At 38.3% G+C, this 19040-nt stretch overlaps 1 protein-coding gene across 5 annotated transcripts in view; it reads right to left on the bottom strand.

Annotated features, from left to right (window-relative positions):
* Positions 1 to 395: 395 nt before the first annotated feature.
* LOC139935223 (VPS9 domain-containing protein 1-like) overlaps positions 396 to 19040 on the bottom strand; it is a 37179-nt gene continuing 18534 nt past the window's right edge. For 3 of the 5 annotated variants that reach the window (XM_071929720.1, XM_071929719.1, XM_071929722.1), the window contains 9 exons: positions 14734 to 14796; positions 13910 to 14092; positions 12486 to 12717; positions 8569 to 9735; positions 7080 to 7209; positions 5681 to 5892; positions 4402 to 4486; positions 3292 to 3396; positions 396 to 2524 (listed from right to left, as the gene is read on the bottom strand). In XM_071929720.1, the coding sequence (XP_071785821.1) occupies positions 2443 to 2524; positions 3292 to 3396; positions 4402 to 4486; positions 5681 to 5892; positions 7080 to 7209; positions 8569 to 9735; positions 12486 to 12717; positions 13910 to 14092; positions 14734 to 14796 (2259 nt within the window). In that variant the 3' untranslated portion in view covers positions 396 to 2442. The remainder of the gene's footprint in view (positions 2525 to 3291; positions 3397 to 4401; positions 4487 to 5680; positions 5893 to 7079; positions 7210 to 8568; positions 9736 to 12485; positions 12718 to 13909; positions 14093 to 14733; positions 14797 to 19040) is intronic. The other 2 variants (XM_071929721.1, XM_071929723.1) reach the window with 1 other exon arrangement.

Below are 19040 nucleotides of genomic sequence, written 5' to 3'. Positions count from 1 at the left end.
TTGCACATGGGTGAAATTTAATAAAGCAATATAAAGTTCCTCAAGGAAGACCAAGGATGATATTCTTTACAATTTGGTGGGGTGCAGCTGTAAACAATATGAACTAAAATCAGTTTTTTTTTTGAGACACCAAAGTTGGCCTAAAACATCTTTATTTTTAATTGAACATGCACTTTTGTTTACTTGCACCCCAGGCCCTTCCACCCACAAAGTATAAACAATTTTGTTTTGACCGTGAGCACATAAAAAATATGTCAAATATGTACCTGAACTCACTTAACTCTTGTAGGATCAACTGATATGATCACTCATTACAGTCAATTAAACATAATTAATGCTAAACTGTTCATATTCCACTAGGAAGAAGAAATAAAATGACATTTTTGAGGCAGGCATTAGTTTTATTTTAAAACAATTTTTTGTATTTATACAATTATAAACACAAAGGGATATAAAATAAATCACACATGAAGTTGCTTTGGCAAGATGACATATCATTTTTAACATACAAATTCTATATATTGAGTATCCAACCAGATGGAGAAGTCTTGGGTTTATTTTGTAAAAAGCGCTTACACTAATTGATTGATGCAGCAGACTATGAAAAGATACTTCCAATCAAGTCATATTGGGACGCGTTCGTTTAGCTTCCCTGGGTCTACCCGCGGTGCTCACTCGGGTGAGCCCCTAACAAGAGCTAAATGAACGACTACTCACCGCTCTCGTAGTCACGCCGTTTACCTGGGGCCAGCCCCCAAGTGACCCACTCCATAAGCAGGGCACTGGGGGCTGACCCAGGTGAGCCCCTGGAATGACGTCAAAAGCTATTGGAAACCAGCGGGGCAGACCGGGGATGACCCAGGGAAGCTAAACGAACGCACCCAATGTATGGTATCATGGCCGAGCGGTTTTAGAGCATCAAATTCAAGTTCTGGTGGTTAAGTCATCAGGAAATTGGTTTAAATCCAAGTCATACAAAACTTGTGTCCTTGATAATTGCTTCTCTTCACCCAGGAGGGTATCCTGCGTGGGGAGAGGTTGATATTGTGTTTGATGTATACTTGGAGTGCCATGGGTATGTACAATAGTAAAAAAAAAAAAAAAACTCTGTTTGGTATTGATCTCTTTCATGCCATGTGAAGCTCGACCCTTTCGTTGAAGGGCATGCGGCTCTGGCTGTACACTCCCCTGGGAGCTGAGAAAGATTACACATAAATGTTATGGGGGCCTATAACCAGGGCACTAATGTAAAGTGCATTATTACGTTATTGTAAAATGCGCTATATAAGAACTAGTCATTCCTATTAATATTATTGATGAATATCCCATTATTGGACATCAGGTACGTTTGTGACACGTCATAGAAGAGAATCAAATATGTAGCGCCTTTAAATTAAAATAAAACTTCACAGGGAGCAAGTCCAGGTGGGGTGACTAGAGTCCAGTTGAAATAACCATAGTCAATCTAGAGCAAATTGGAGTGCACACGTTTAGTTAGACTTGGCCTCTGTCTTTATCCGTAAGGATAAAGACAGGTACCTGCTACTCTCAGATCCAGTTATTTCATTGGATATAATGATATCATTAGATAAACGTGCAGTGACATGAGCTTTCCATAGATGCCCAAATAGTACACTCCCATCATGTCCGCCTTAGAATTTGACTTTACATGTATATGAAATGAATGTAGGTCGAAGGTACATGCCGGCTGAGGTCCGATCTCTGCATTTTTCACAAAATTCGAAGGGTTACGTCTGATGTACAGGCTAACATTTATTCGAACGACTCGTTTGGAAGCCTAGTCAACTATTGGTACCATGGTATTCAACACAGGGATGCCAGTGGCTCTTTCCTTCAGAGCCTGACATTTTTTTTTTGAAGGAAAAGGGTTGTGTGATGAAACAAGTTTTGTACACTGTTCAAGGTGAACAAATCTGCTTAAGTTGTGGGTTAACAATAAGTAAGTTTTTTTGGCCAATAAACTTTGCTAATCATTAAGATAATAATTTTTATTGCACTTTAAATTATGTGAGTTAGTTTTGTTCAGAGCAAATACAGTTTTGTATTAATTTCGTCGTCCTTTATTGCCACATTTGACAAATTAATGGACTAGATGCATTCGAGTGAAACACAGACCACGCATCATGAGTAATTGAAACGGCAAATTAACAACACAAAAACACCTCGGCCCAATTTTATAGAGCTCTGCCTAAGCAAAAAGCATTGCTTAACAATTTTCTGCTGAGCAGAAATGAGCAGGATACCAGTCACATATTGTACTTGTGACATCGTAGTTTGGCTGGTAACCTTATTCTAACAAGCGTAATTTCAATTTGCTTAGATACTTTTTGTGCTTATATTAATAAGTAGCTCTCTGAAAATGGGACCTGAACTTGCTAAGGTATTCTAGGCTTTACTTCGGTTGTATTTCATGGACAAGAGTTAATCTTCGGCAAGCTTGAGTACATATCCTAACGATGTCTGCAGGGTTGTTAAACAATAGCCTTCTTCGCCAAACAGATATCTGTGAAGAAAGAATTACAAATATATTACATCTTCATGAAGTTTTAAATAAGTTAAAATCTGGAATCATACTCGAGTAAGTTTGTAAAATAAATGCATTACTTATTGATTTTGTTTCAAGAGTGGGCCAAAAGGGCTTTGTTTTAAAGGAGTGTGGTTAAAAATAGGAAATTTACCAAACACAGGACCCATGATGAAATGGTCATTGCAGAAAATCTAAATATGCAGCACTCTCCTCTCTCGGCGCCGTGAACACCCAGCAGGGTGGATATGTGCGCATTACAAGTCTTATTATTATTATTATTATTTTTTAAACAGTGCTTTGCTGACCAAATGCCAGTTAAAACACCCGAGCACCAGGTCAAAATTCTCTTCAAACTATGAAGGGCTAACCCTGATGTCAGTAGGTTCTCTAGACTGGTTAAATGGTTAAGTGGTTTAACTGCAGGACTTGAAATCATAAGGTTGTGGGTTCGAATCCCCCAGCTAACTGCTGGTTTCACAATGACTATCGTCGTCTAGTAACTGAATCACAGTTTCTTGATTTGCGCAACTCATAATCATAGACCTTAACCCAATTGTATGAGAGAGATTGGCTGTTGCCAGCTTGGTGTTTATATCCCTTGGTGGGAGTTTGCCGGGTTCCCTTGATGGGAAGACCATTCAAACAAACAAACTGTGCCAGACTCATGTGTATCACAAAAGAGAAAACAGTTGGAACAAAGACTTTTATTTTTCTAAGATATGGGGGGCAGGGGACTATCTTACCCTTCATGAATGAACTCCTCCATGACGCTACATTCTGAGACGATATGAGGCAGGGCAGACTTAATGACCACAAAGCTAAGGATGGGTAGAAGGTCGTCACAACCTCTGAAGGTGAGAAGTAAGAGGAAAACCGATGTTTCATTTATAGTTAATTCTTATTGATCAAACCAGGCAAAGCTTCCAACATCACTTTACTGTTGAACATCTTGTCATGGTGGTGGACAACACTTTTCATCTGGGCCCAACTTCTTAAAGATTTTTAGAAGAAAATGCTTCTCAACAAATGTCTTTGCTGAGCGAGAAATGAGGGGGACCCCATGTCTGTTTCTGCTAAATAGCAATGTTCTGTGCTGAGCAAAATTTTGTGCACAGGCTTTTATTGGGCCCTTGTATTTAATGTTTTTCTGTAATTAAAAAAAAAATTCTCTGTATTTTAAATGCAATTCAGCCTTTTGAAAATTAAATTAAAAAAATGAGAATAAAATTTATGAATAATGAGGCTTTTGGGGAAGAAATTTAAAGAGAGCAGAGCTCAGAATAAAGGCTTTTCTATAATCTTTTAATACTTGCGTCAACTTTTCTTTATTGTTTGTTGGTTTCTCACCACAAACAGAACAGGAGAAGTCAACACAGACTCCACGTTATTACACAAGAAACTAACTCGTCAGAACAGCCTGCCCACAGTCAGTATTATACAAATAATGGTACGAATAATATGTTCGTGAGTTGAAAGATGGAATGTTCTATTCAACGAGGCAGAGGGGAGTTGAATGGAACGAAAGAAAACATTTGCACTATTGCACGAATTAAAAACAATCAGTATTTGTTTTATATACTATCCAAGTATATCTTTTTTCCATTTTGATTGGAGGATACAATATCAAAACAAAGTGTCTGTTTTGAGACTCGATGATGCCTAAATATGTGCCTTGCAGTAACATTGCTGCATTGCCCAAGACGCTCACACAAGTGATGTTTTTACTCACCGTGACATAGTATTTTTCGGATGGAACGAAAAAGTGCACGGTGAGTGACTTAGCGTGCATTAGTACTTATATTTGCTAACACGTGACGGAATTAAATGCCCTAATTATGGAGGAAAAAACTTACACAGCATTCTCAGCATTTTCTCTTGCCTGACCCTGAGCTTCATAAAAGTCTCCCACGCAGGTAATGATGGCCCGTGAAGCTTTAACTGAGACCGAAAAAACAAAATTACATTTATTTGATTACACATCCAACGGCACCACTAGCGCTGACAACAGGTTGACAAGGAAGCTAGAAGAATTGGTTAGTTTTAGATGTGGGAGGAAAACCCCTTATGGACAGGGGTGAGAGTCATTACTAACAAAAAAGGCCTGAAACTTGGATACAAATTCAAAGCTATGTTGTTGAAATAACAGCATTTCTACCGTTTGTTAACCCTGAGGTTATAGATTCCAAGGAGCTTTTGGAAACAGTATCCAAAGCACTAGAGAAGGAGACCAATCAGCAGGATTTCTGTATTTGTGGAAAAAGAAATTGTCTGATTTTCTTCACCAGGTCGACATAAAAAGTCTGAATTCAGCCAGAAGTCTGAACAATCTCATCCCTGTATGGGGGAAACCCACACTTTTTGAAAAAGGAATTACATGGAGATAACAGGTGTTAGTTGCCAGAGGAAAAGGATGTTTTTCTGGCCTTTTAAAGCCATTGGACCCTTTCGGTAAACAGTGTTGTCTGAGGCCCACACTTTGTGTACCACAACTTCTACATCAAATAACAAACCTGTGAAAATTTAGGCTCAATCGGTCATCAAAGTCGGGAGAAAACAACGGAAAAACCCACCCTTGTTTCTGCGCGTTTCACCGTGTAATAAAATGTGTTTAAAAGAAATCCGTAATTCTCGTTAACCTCATTGCCTTCTGTAAACCCTGTAAGTTATGTGTAAATCTGTGAACTGTAATTTTTTTTCTGAACCGAAAGGGTCCAATGGCTTTAAAGGCACTGGACACAATTGGTTACTACTCAAAGTAATTGTTAGCGTAAACACTTACTTGGTAATGAGCAATGGAGAGCTAATGTAATATAAAACATTGTGAGAAACAGCGCCCTCTGAAGGAACATAGTTTTGAGAAAGAGGTTAATTTCTCAATCAAATATTAAAAGACTTCAGGCCTAAAGCCTTTTTAGGCAACTGAAAGCACACAAATTTATGCAGTTAGGGTGTTTTATTCTTTCACTATTCTCTTCCACCTTCGATCACCAAATTAGTCAATAACCTTCACAGATTTGTGAACAGGTTTGTGATTTTATGCTAACTGTACACCAAGCAAAGTGAGAATACTGGTCTCTGACAATTACCAAAGGTGTCCAGTGTCTTTAATGGAGTTTTCCCGTCATGACTCACCAACACATTCCAGTTTATCAAGAGGGCTGAAGTAGCCACTGATTCTCCTCAACTCCTCAACAGCCAGCTGGTACGGGTACGAATTCTCGTCTTGAGCAGCGCCCTCTGTTGTCAGGCACAGCTTCCCGATGATGCCGATATTCTCCGGCAAGGCATTCTGGTATTTGGTCATAGCTGTTGCCGCAGCCATCTCTTTCCTGAGATTTGATCGCCTGAAGGAGCACGAGGTTCAATTGAGGAAAAGAAAACTTAAAAACTTAATTATGGGCCTAAAAGCCATGACATGTGCTGAATTGAGAATGCGTTAAACGACAAACCATGGTGGCAAGACCTTGGTCTTGAAAGAGCATGTAATGTATTGATCAAGCCATTTGAGAGTTTCATTTGATTACAGTCAGGTACAATGACGCGCTTATTCACAACTTACTGTAACAATTTGAGTTCCTGTAGACACAGGGTACTTGAACAATCAATAACCATAAAAATATACTTAGTAAAAAGCACTGGAGAGCTATTGATATTAGAAACAGCCCCCTTTGAAGTAATGTAGTTTCAGAGAACGAAACAATCTAAGAGGCTTTTTGTTCTCAGAATCTGAAAGCACACTATTCTATGCAACCAGGGTGTTTGTTTCTTTCATTATTAATTTTCTTGCAACTTCGATGACAAATTGAGCCCAAACTTTCTCAGATTAGTTGTTTTATGTATAGATATATTGAGATAAACAAAGTGACCATACTGGTTCTTGACTATTTCCAAAAGTATACCCTGCGTTTATTTGACAGTAGCAAATATCAGGCCTGATGCTTTACAGAGGCAAAAAAGGCAATTGCCTCTCCATGCTCCAATAAAATGCTACAGCAGAAATTTAAAATTTCCTCAAAGGGTGCCCTTTACCGAATAGAAAATGCCCTTGCCCTCAAGAATAAAGCATACAGGTCTGATATATTAAGGGAATCAATGTGTGGTGAAGTGGTTTAATCCCACTGGGGCCTGGTTCTTGATAATTTTACCGAGACGAAGTCGAAAGAACCAGGCCTCGGCGGGTTTAAACCACTAGTTGAAAACCGATTCAACACACTTGGATTTCCATTCATAAATACCTTTTTGGTTAAAAGGCGTAATAAAGTAAGAAACTCTGTAAAACTTATCCGTTTCCAAGTGCTTGAGCTCTGTATGTTTCCACCTCCGTGGAATGTTCAGTATACATGTTACATGGACCATGTACGATGTCCGTAAGCACGTGTTTTCTGGTTCCGTTCGTTTCTGGTTCCGTAAACAAAGGTTTAAATACCCCACGTGATGCGCTCTCCACCAATAGGAATAGCGAAACTGTCTGAGGTATTTATAAATGTAAATTAAAAGGTCAGAGAAGACCTCCACAATCAAACCTGTGTACCTGAAGAGTGTAAGGAGTGGTTGCCAGATGTAGTGGAAGAAATGTTTCTCGATGACGGCTATGCACTGCTCCTTGGCGAGGGCGCTGTCTAGTTCCTCATACACAGCAACTAACAGGGAATGTAATTTATCTGCATCACAAACAAACATTTATACATTTATTAGCGTCTGTTTTACAGATTTTAAGTTTTTATTTTATTTAAGTATTCCATCAAAAGATTGGATTATAAGGCTCTCGAGTCATAGTTATTAAGTTCTCTTTATTAATCCCGGCGATATTTAGAATTTTTTTCTTCTTATGTTCTTTCTCGTCTTTCTGACTAATGTTGCCTTTTAATTAGGACACAAGTTTCTAGTGCTGGGCGAATAGTGAAATTTTGTTATTCGGATACCGCTGGCCAACTATTCGAAATTAACCGGATATTCGAATGTTTTTTTCGCCGCTAGAGGGCGCTATTTAAAAAAAATAATTAAAAAAGTTTTATTTTTGTTTGTCGCTAGAGGGCGCTGTTCGTTTGTGAATGAGATGTTATGGGCGAATTGATATTAGTTTTAGACCAGTGTCACTCGGTTCATTCATAAAAATGACTGGATCTAATTTAAAGATGGCGATTTGCTTTTTCTTTTGATCGTGATTGACTCTACGTGTAGGAAAACTTTTGTAATCTTTGAACAAATTATGTCAGAAATGTCATTGTTTTAAATCTTCACGGAGGTGAGCATAGTTAAATACTTAATATATGTTTTTTTATGCTGTTTTAATAGAAGTTTCATAAGGATTCAGACAAAACAATTCATATCAGTTGTCGCCCGACGTCCGCGGATATTCGGATATTAAAGAATATCCGGTTACTCGGTTGTACTTACAGAATTATCCGGTTTGTAAATAGGTATTCGCGCCCTATGCGGATATCCGGTTAAGTAAAAAAAGGCATTCGCGGTTACGGATAGGAAAACATATTCGCCATTAACCAAACATTCGAATTATTCGCCCAGGCTTACAAGTTTCACGACCGGGACCCAAACCACCCCTCTGATAACTAAACCACTGGAACTTTGATGCTCTTAAAGACAGTGGACACTGTTGGTAATTGTCAAAGAAAAGTCTTCTCACTTGGTGTATCTCAACATATGCATTAAATAACAAACCTGTGAAGATTTGAGCTCAATTGGTCATTGAAGTTGCGAGATAACTATAAAAGAAAAAAAAACACCCTAGCCACACAAAGTTGTGTGCTTTCAGAAGCTTGATTTTTAGACCTCAAATTCTTAATCCGAGGTCTCAAAATCAAATTTGTGGAAAATTTCTTCTTTCTCGAAAACTACGCCACTTCAGAGGGAGCCGTTTCTCACAATGTTTCATACAATAAACCTCTCCCCATTACTTGTTAGCAAGTAAGGTTTTATAATAACAATTATTTTGAGTAATTACCAATGGTGTCCACTGCCTTTAACCACTCGGCCATTAAGTTATTATCAAGACATTTTACCTAAGTAGTTCTGAATATCCTTTGAGATGTGCTTGAGATGCCTCTGCAACGCCTCCTCCTGTAACCGGGCTATCCTCTCTTCAGCTTCATCCTCCTCTGTCTTCTTGGTTTCCTGTCTCTCCTCTGTCCTCTCATAAAGCCTCGACGACAAGTCTGCATCTTCAGAGACCTGGTATTCTCTCACTGCGTCTTCTCCATGTGTGGAGCAATCATGACTTTGGTCATCAGAATCCAAGCAAGTATCTGTGTCTTGGATTGAGTTTGATTTGAGGTTATGATCAAGAGTATCTTCAGGTAACTCTTCACTACTAACATTCTGCTTCCCTGCCGTCTCCGAGTCATCATCACAAACATCTTCAGTTCTTAAATCAGGAGCAACATCTGACTCATCGCCACTGTTGATACAGTTTGTTTCTTCTATATTTCCATTCATGTTTCTTTCCGCGACTGCCGAGTCTTCTGCGACCTGGTCTTCAAGCTCCTTTGTGAGTTTGTCGCCCTCTGTCAGGGCTTCTGCGAGATCGTCTTGGATCTCTAGACTGACACTCCTCATCCGATGAACGACATCAGTCTCTACAAAAACATCTTCTCCATCTTCTTCTTCAAGATTCTCCGAACTCCTTGAAGGTTCTCTTGATTTTTCAATATTACATTCAAGATCTCGCTGTTCCTCATCACTTTGAAGATTATTCTGTATGACATCGGTTTCCTCACCCGACTCCCCGACTGAAGCCTCTCGACTTCTCAATGGGGAATCATGTGTTGCTGCGTCTCCCTCACCACCTTCTGTCAGCTCTTCATTATTCGGCAAACGGGTCTTCAAGACCTCTTTCTCATCACCCGAGTCACCTACACTCTTAACTGAGGTAGTTTCTGAGTGATTTGATGGAGCTTCTTCTTCACCATCTCCCTTCCTTGTCTCCTCCTCGATTCCATCCTCCAGGGTTTCATCCCCGGAGTTCAGCTCATCCCACAAATCGCCCTCCTCCTCCTCCTTGTCTTGCGAGGAAGACGATGCCAGCATGTTACCATACAGAGATTCTCTTTGGTCAATGTGGCTGGATGTCCTCAAGGCTTTGAGTCGACGCATCAGGTCCTCATCTAGACTTTCATCAAGATCTTCAGGAGCTGCAAAACTATCTGTAGGGATGACTCTCGGCTTGGAATCTTAAACAGAAAGAAAGATAAGACAATGACAAATTTGTTTTTAACTGGAATTTTGTTGGGGGAAATTGAAATACAACATGTTTTAAGCTGTGTCTTGCACATCACCTTCTCTTTCAATTTGGAAAGACAGTCATTTTCAAGTTGAACCACATGTATGCAAAGAGTAGATTGGTCAATTAAAGCCATTGGACACTTTCTGAACAGAACAAAAATTAAAAGTTCACAAATTTACAAATAACTTGCAGGGTTTACAGAAGGTAATGGTGAAAGACTTCCCTTGAAATATTATTCTATGAAATGCTTTACTTTTTGAGAAAACATTAAATCAATAATCAATTCTCGATATCGAGTATAACCGATTTATTTAAAACACATGTCATGACACGGCGAAACGTGCAGAAACAAAAGGGTGGGTTTTCCAGTATTTTCTCCCGACTCCCATGACCGATTGAGCCTAAATTTTCACAGGTTTGTTATTTTATATATAAGATGTGATACAGGAAGTGTGGGCCTTTGGACAATACTGTTTACCAATGTTGTGCGAATGCTTTAAGTGTAGATTCCAAAAAATATACATTTCATCAATAGAGTGATGTCACAGAATAAGTTTAACATCAGTGCACTATGTTTCTAAAGAAACTAAAACACAACTGAATTTTCCTTGCAAGTAAAAAATACAGACCCCTCTAGCGAGTTTTCTGAACACAAGAGTTGGCACAGGACATTATTTTCCCCCAGTCATCAAGGTCGCCAGAGACCAATGTCACAGAAGTTTGGACGACTCACCGTGATGTCATGCCCTCCTTCCCATTCTTCAAGGGACAACCCGTTACTCAGAGTTTAATATGACATGATGAAATCATGTTTGGGTGCCGGCCAACCACGCTGTATAACATACAAGGTGCCTTGGTCAATGCCTTCAAACAATCTCTGTGATTGTGCCTTGATTGATACTTTGATGTCTCGGGCTGACTCCTAGTTTGTATTAAAGGCACTGTACACATTCGGTAATTGTCAAAGACCAGTGTTCTCATTTGGTGTATCCCATCATAAGCCTAAAATAACAAGCCTGTGAAAATTTGGGCGCAATCGGTCATCGAAGTTACGAGCAAATGAAGAAAGAAAAAACAACCATTTGGGAAGAATTTGTGTGCTTTCAGATAGGAATAAAAGACTTCTAGCTAGAAGTCTTTTATTATTGTATTGAGAAATAACTTCTTTCGCCAAAACTTAGGGATTAGTGTTATGGCCAAAAACTTGATCTACAAAAGGTATCAAAACCCTTTAAAGGACTAAGGTACTTTTTCAAAGTGTCCATAGATTTACAATAAACTTACAGGGTTTGAAGATAATGATAGTGGAAAGCTTCCCTTCAAATATTACTTACTTATTTGTACTGTATTTTTTTACAGAAATGAGTTTTTGAGAAATGAGTAAAACAATGAAAATACGTTCGCACATGCTTAAAATAATTTTCGTCTCATGAGACGAAAATTATTTTCATGACATTGTGTTACTCATTTCCCCAGAACTACAGCACCTCAGCACGTAATATTTTCAGGGAAGCTTTCTATCATTATCTTTGAACTGTGTAAGTTTAGTGTAAATCTGTGGACATTGTGTTTTTTGTCCTACAAAAAGTACATACACCCTTTAAGCCTTGTTTCGTAATAAGATGTCGGTCAGACTCTGGGGAAAGGTTAACCTTTTAACTCGTACTGTCAGACTGTCTGGCATGGTTTCTTCTACATGTACATCATAAGGGAACGGGGAGAGTATTTACATGTGTTATATTTTGGTCTGTATTGAACTTGTACATATATTTTTGATGTAATTTTATTGTTAACCAAATACCATTAGTCTATGACTTTTTATTTGGTCCTGTATTTTTATATGAAAACAAACCAATATTGAATTGAATTGAATTGAATGTTAACTTCTTTATTTTCATAACTAGATGTTATATCTGCATTGGGTTGTTAGGGATAAACAATATTATCAGTGTTATAACCATGCACCAAGGGGTTTTGATGCCTTTTGTAGCTCACATTTTGGGCTTTTTGACATGAATTCCTACTCTCCGTACGAAGACATATATGTAATATAATTTATCTGTAGAAGTTTCAGCTTCATTAGTTGTAATATGTTATGAAAAAATGAACACAATATTAAAGCAATGTTGTCAGGAGAGTTCTGGAAACAATTTTCTTTTGTCTCATTAAGAGAAAAAAACAGATTTTACAACGTAATATTCTAAAGGAACACGTTGCCTTGGATCGGACGAGTTGGTCAAAACAAAAGCATTTTTAACCGTTTTTTATATAATGCATATTGGTTGGAAAGATGTTTTAAAAGTAGCATACAATGATCCACACAAGTTTGCCTCGAAATTTCGTGGTTTTCCTTCTACTGTGCGAACTATCACCGTCGGCCATTTATGGGAGTCAAAATTTTGACCACCATAAATGGCCGACGTGTTAGTCGACGAGGTAAAAGGAAAACCACGCAATTTCGAGGCATGTTTGTGTGGATCATTGTATTCTACTTTTACAATATCTTTCTACCCATATGCATTTTATAAAAAACGGTTACAAACGTTTTTCAAAGACCAACACGACCGATCCAAGGCAACGTGTTCCTTTAAGGGACGCTTCATTATCTTTAATGTGTTTTGTGTCGTACACAAAATACCACAACCCTTTAAAAAAGCAACAATAATAATGGTTGCTAAATATAACAAGTGGTAGTACCTGACATAGCGAGAGGCTCCACCATCTTGTAAGGTACTCTGATCTGCTCAAGGGCCTCCGCATCTTTCTGGATGAGTGGAAGAAGACTCTGGTAGACGGAAAACTGAAACTTCTTAAGGAGTTGTGTGAAGGGATGATCTTGGCAGGCAAGGATGTGGCTGATAAGGGCGTGGATGAATTTCAGATCTTTGGGCGCCTCACGGAGCTTTTCCCTCCATTCAAGAAGCCAGGACTTCAAAGAAAAATTACAATCACAAATAATTTTGACTGTCTAGGACGACTGCAAAATCGTCAACATTTTCATTCAGACATGTAAGAGACAATTCTTTAAAAAATCATTCATTTTGGAAAATCAACGTTTTTAATCATTTTGGATGTTTTTTTTTTACATCAAAAATTTCCCCAAGCTTTAAAGGCAGTGGACACTATTGGTAATTACTCAAACTAATTATCAGCATAAAACCTCATTTGGTAACGAGTAATGGATGTTGAGATGTTGATAGTATAAAACATTGTCTGAAGTGACGTAGTTTTTGTGAAAGAAGTAATTTTCCACGAATTTGATTTTGAAACCTCAAGTTTAGAATTTGAGGTCTCGAAATCAAGCATCCGAAAGCACACAACTTCGTGTAACAAGGGTGTTTTTTCCATTCATAGTTATCTTGCAACTCAAATTTTCACAGGTTTTTATTTTATGCATATACGTTGAGATACAGCAAGTGAGAAGACTGGTCCTTGACATTTACGAATAGTGTCCACTGGCTTAAGTGATAAAACATAACAGTTACGTTACAACACTGGTTAGCAAAAGGAAAATTTCACAAAACTTAGTATTAAACAGCCACCTTCCGATTTGACTTTTTGTTACATTGAAGTACAAAGTGCTGATACAATGCAATGCCAAAAAGTATAATTCTGCGTTTTGAGATTTCATGAGGAGAGACTTCGTATAAACTATATCGTAAATAAATTTAAGTTCTCACAAAGATACTGTTAAAGGCAGTGGACACTATTGGTAACTACTCAAAGTAACTTTTAGCATAAAAACTTACTTGTTAACGAGCAATGGGGTGAGGTTGATAGTATAAAACATTGTGAGAAACAGCTCCCTCAGAACAAACGTAGTTTTCGAGAAAGAAGTATTATTCCTAGAATTTGATTTTGAGACCTCAGATTTAGAATTTGAGGTCTCGAAATCAATCCTCTAAACGCACAGAACTTTGTGTGACAAGGGTGTTTTTTCTTTCATTTGTTACATGTATCTCGCAACTTCGACGACCAATTGAGCTCAAAATTGTATTTTATGCATATGTTGAGATACACAAAGTGGAAAGACTGATATTTGACAATTACCAAAAGTGTCCAGTGTCTTCAAGCAGTTAAACTTATTAAGCTTTTCAAATAGTTGAGCTTAGAAATCTTGCCTCGTTATTTTCAAACTCCATGACGCTGGCGTAGATCTGTCGGAGTTCAATCTCCATTTTAGTCGGCTCTCCGGTGGACGAGAACCGCCTTGCAGCCTCTTCCTGGAGACGCTGGTGGCGCTCATGGATCTTCTTAGCGAGCTGGTCACTCAACAGGTCAAGGGTCAAACTACAAACAGATCTCTAAATTGAGACCAGAGATAAACGTCACACTTGTTTGTTTGGTTTTCTTTTTTAGATGATCTGTCTGTCAAGGGAAATCTGCAAGATCCAGCTGATCTCTCTCACACAAACATTAATTTTGCGGTGTCTAAACCATTTTCTCACGGCAAAAGTAGGGCAATACAAAAAATTGTTGATAAACTTCAAATTCAGAAAAATAGTTTGTAGCACTGAATTTTTGCCATGCTACTCTTAAATAAAACATTTGAGCTAAACGCTGCTCTTTTGTGAAAATTAGTTTGTCACTTTCTCATAATTAGAGTTTGTTGAAAAGTCCAAAAGGCCTGAAATCATCAACTAAATTACCAGTCAATAAAGAGAGAAACAATTTGAGTGGCGACTATATAGGAATTGCAAAACGCAGCATCGACCGCCATATTATATTTTGTTGAATTAACAAGGAATAAGTGCATGCGCATACACTTTCCCTTTTTAATAAATCAAAGATGGCGGTAGGTGAGGCATATTGCAACCCATCTGGTAAATCTGATTTGAAACAGCCATTAAAAAAAAAAAAAAAAAAAAAAAAAAATAATAATAATAATAGAAAAAAAAAAAAAAAAAAAAAAATAGAAATGTTATTTTTTTCCTGTGAAGGATACCCCTGCTTCTCGTGCTCTTGCGATGGCCATATTTTCCATTAACCTCCGTTGTAAGGCAAGGTTCTGAAGAAACAAAGAGAAAAAACAAGTGCAAGAATAAGTAATCATCAATAAAAATTTCTATATTTCAGGAAAAGTTCTGTTTTTTATTTAGTTGTCAAGACAGTCTAAAAATTGTTCAGACGTAATATTTCTGCGGAACAAAAATGGCGTAAAAATAGCCAAAACCATCACATTACAGTCTTTATGGGGATCGACTTTGAAGTTGTACACGTAGTTTTAGCCACAGCACTTAAGGCAGTCAACACTTGTATCCCCTAGAAGAAATTGTTCAAATTTTCCCTCTAAAGTTTTGCACCTCTATGATGTCAATTCATAATGAAATTAATGCACCTTTTTGATCCAAGTTAACAGGATGCCTCAAACATACAAAACTAAAAACTGTAGAATGAAGATCCATCGGGTACATTTTCACTTTGGTGAAAAAGTTCCTTCCTAACGTGACTCCTACGATCCTCACCCTAATGTTGTCAACCAGCCACCTCGAGGCTGCATGAAAAGCACGAACAATCCCCAGGGTTAAATCACAGCTACATGTAGTAAATATCCAACATAAATGTATCACCGTCCTCTCTCAATGAAGACACCTAGTCAAAGCCGATCGAAACGTGGTACATGTATCACACATAGCGTCTCCAGAACACATACTTGGCTCTCGAGATGAAAACTTAAACTTTCTCAAAGAGAATCTCACTAGCGGAGACAAGATCTGGATCTGGATAACACTGTACAGGTCATAATGATTTACACTATAGAGGTCTCGTTTTAATGCAACAATGCATTATTAAGATCAAGTACACACCTCAACGAAAGAAAACATCACCTACATGTAAATGTACAGGAGCCCTTTACTCTGTAAGAAGTACATTTATGTACAAACAGCAAGTTTATGACGAGACAGCTTCACAGTCAAAACACCAGGTGACTCTCCCAAACTCTAGGAACTACGCAAGATCAACAGCTGTGGGTTATGACACACACACACTGTGCCCTTGCAAAGAATACAATGTGTCATCCCCTTATGTCTGTAACACCTCATTGTAGTTTCAATGACTCAAGACCAGGGACCCCAATTTATGAAGCCATTAAGCACAAATAAACCTGCTAAGCACAGACAAATTGTTGCAACTAGTGGCTCACTCATTTTCTTGCTTAGCAGAGAAACTCGCTACGCATTTTTTTCTCTGCTTAACAGCTTATTGAAACTGGGCCTAAGAACCCTACTTTATGAAACCTAGGGCCCAATTTCATCGCACTTCGTAGCGGCTGATTTTGTGCTTATCCTGTGCAGTTTCTATTTCATAGCGCTGCTAACCGTAAGCACACAAAAAGACATGCTAACCTTCCGGTGCTTACCGCACGAAAATAAATGACGTCACAATGCAAATTCACCGTAAACTCCAGTATGGCTGCCCAATTTTTCTGCTAAACTGTGAAATACATTAAGGCTTAAGCAAATCTTTCTGCTACAGTAAGCACGCAAATTTGCTTACTGTTTAGTAGCGATATGAAATTGGGCTCTGTAAAGAGTAAGCTATCTGAGCTAAACAAAACAGTGCTAACCAAAAGACCAAGTCATACAATTTGTGGCTGACTTTTTTAAGCAGAAGGGGTTCGCCCCGGTGTTCCTGGCTGGATTGGCAGCATAGTGCGCCACAGCACCTTGTTAACCATTACATGGTGCTTAAGGATTAGGTCTTATATCTCAAAATTCGCCCCACTCCTTGCAATAATAATGAAAAGTTGAACTCGATTGGTCGTCAAAGTTACGAGATAACTACGAAAGAAAAAAAAAACCTTGTCACACGAAGTTGTGTCCTTTCAGATGCTTGATTTCGAGGCCTAAAATTCTAAACTTGAGGTCTCGAAATCAAATTTGTGGAAAATTACTTCTTCCTCGAAAATTTTGAGTCATTACCGATAGTGTCCAATCCCTTTAAATGGCATGGTTTTGATTGCCCACTACTTCCACGGGCTTTACAATAGTAGAGGCTACAACTTTAAGTTTTATTACGATTACAATGTAGGTGACACATTGACAATCATGGTTTAAACAATATTAAGGAAAGCTGCCTCTGACACCTGTCTGATGACACATCAAGATGGCCATGTTACTTCTAATGTTTTGCTCTGCCAAAATCTTTCAACTTAAAAGGTAAGCCTGTCATGGTCACAAGTGGCCATCTCAGCAGCAGATCAGCAGAGTGTGGGTTCGAATCAAGGTCATGACACTTGTGCCATTAAGTAAGGCAGTTACATGTAACAATAGGTTGTATCATGGAGGAATAAATTAGATATCAACCAAATTGACAAAAACATTTTATGGTCTCACGTTAAAGACACTGGACACTTTTGGTATTTGTCAAAGACCAGTCTTCTCACTCACTTGGTGTATCTCGCATTAACCTGTGAACATTTGAGCTAAATTGGTTGTCGAAGTTGCGAGATAATAATGAAAGAAAAAACACCCATGTCACACAAAGCTGTGTGCTTTCAGATGCTTGATTTCGAGATCTCAAGATCTAACTTTGCGATCTCCTAATCAAATTTGTGAAAAAAATTACTTCTTTATCAAAAGAACTCCACTAGTTCAGAGGGAGCCGTTTCTCACAATATTTTATACTCTCAATAGCTCTGCATTGCTCATTACCAAGGAAGGTTTTATGCTAATAGTTATTTTGAGACATTTTCAGTGTCCACTGCCTTTAAGACCATAGCAGAACTTTTCAAATTTTTTTAGTGGCTCATAAAATCATTTGAAATACTTGGCCTAAACTTTAGCTTCTTGCATTTTTAAGTTATACACCAATTCAGGCGAGCAGTGTTGAGCACCGTGGGCCATTGCTGGGGTGTACATGTGCCCAGTATTGTGCACAAAGACATGAGGAAATCATGTTCCTTTTCACTCTTTATGGGAATTAAATGTTTCCCTCAACGAATAACACAATTTCCTTGCCAGGACATCATGATATACTAATGAAGATCACTGACTACAAAATTTGCAACTAAATAGAAACCGAATCATCTTGAAAGCGGTGCTTGTCTTAGGTGAATTATAAGGAAAAGACTCGGAAACTGCATAAAATAGTCACTAAAATGATTTTTTTCCCCAGACTTTCAGTATTTTCCTTTGAGCTAATTAAACAAAAATAGCAAGAATGTAGTAAATTGTCATATCATGTAGCCATGTCAGAGAAATCGCATAGATTGTCGAGAAAGACATTAAGTTTCCATAAAAAGAGAAAAGAAACATGATTTCCTCATGTCTCTGTGCACATAACTAGGCAAATGTTACCTCAGCAATGGCCGCGGTGCTTAACTTTTGTGCGCCTGATGCGCGCCTGAATTGGTGTATACAAGAAAAATTAAAGCCTAAATACGAAAACCAGCTGTTAATTTTTTAATTCTGTAATTCTAAATTATTTAAATTATTGTCAAATTGTTGAAATTCAGCATCATAGAGGCTGCCTGGAACAATAGGCTATACAATAGGGATGTAATAAAATCAGAAAAATTTCATTTCGGACAAGGTGGGCCCGCTGTTGAGATGTCGCCAAAATTTGGATTATTGTAAACACATGAAGAATAAACCCCTGTAGAAATACACAACCTGAGAAGTATACGTATATAGGATTTGAGGCATTGCATGGTGAGGTATAATGTATATTTGGTTTGCGGTAACACCATGTGTGTATCTACTTGCCAGGTAGAGTTGTTCTTAGGGAACTGTCTTGCTTTATTCTACTGCCGTGGAGTAGATAATCGGAGGTCCAGGAGACTTCTCAGTTCTAAAAAGAACTGTCCTGCTTTTATAACTATTACCAGGGCGGATGGTATAGAAACTAGACTGGACTACAACTTTAGCTTATAGGATCATAATAGCTGTACTGCCGCGGAGTCAGTTCTGAATTGGTCGAAACGTTGAGACCAATTCAGAGCTGACTCCACAGCTTATAGGATCGTAATAACTGCACTGCCGCGGAGTCAGTTCTGAATTGGTCGAAACGTTTAGACCAATTCAGAACTGACTCCACAGCTTATAGGATCGTAATAACTGTACTGCCGCGGAGTCAGTTCTGAATTGGTCGAAACGTTGAGACCAATTCAGAACTGACTCCACGGCAGTACAGTTATTACGATCCTATAAGCTAAAGTAGTAGTCCAGTCTAATTTCTATACCATCCGCCTTGGTAATAGTTATAAAAGCAGGACAGTTCTTTTAAGAACTGAGAAGTCTCCCGAACCTC

This window comes from Asterias amurensis, chromosome 3 (genome assembly GCF_032118995.1).
Source record: "Asterias amurensis chromosome 3, ASM3211899v1".
NCBI classification, from domain to species: domain Eukaryota; kingdom Metazoa; phylum Echinodermata; class Asteroidea; order Forcipulatida; family Asteriidae; genus Asterias; species Asterias amurensis.
Note: the sequence above shows the minus strand (reverse complement) of the source record. Positions and strands in the feature narration are given on the sequence as shown.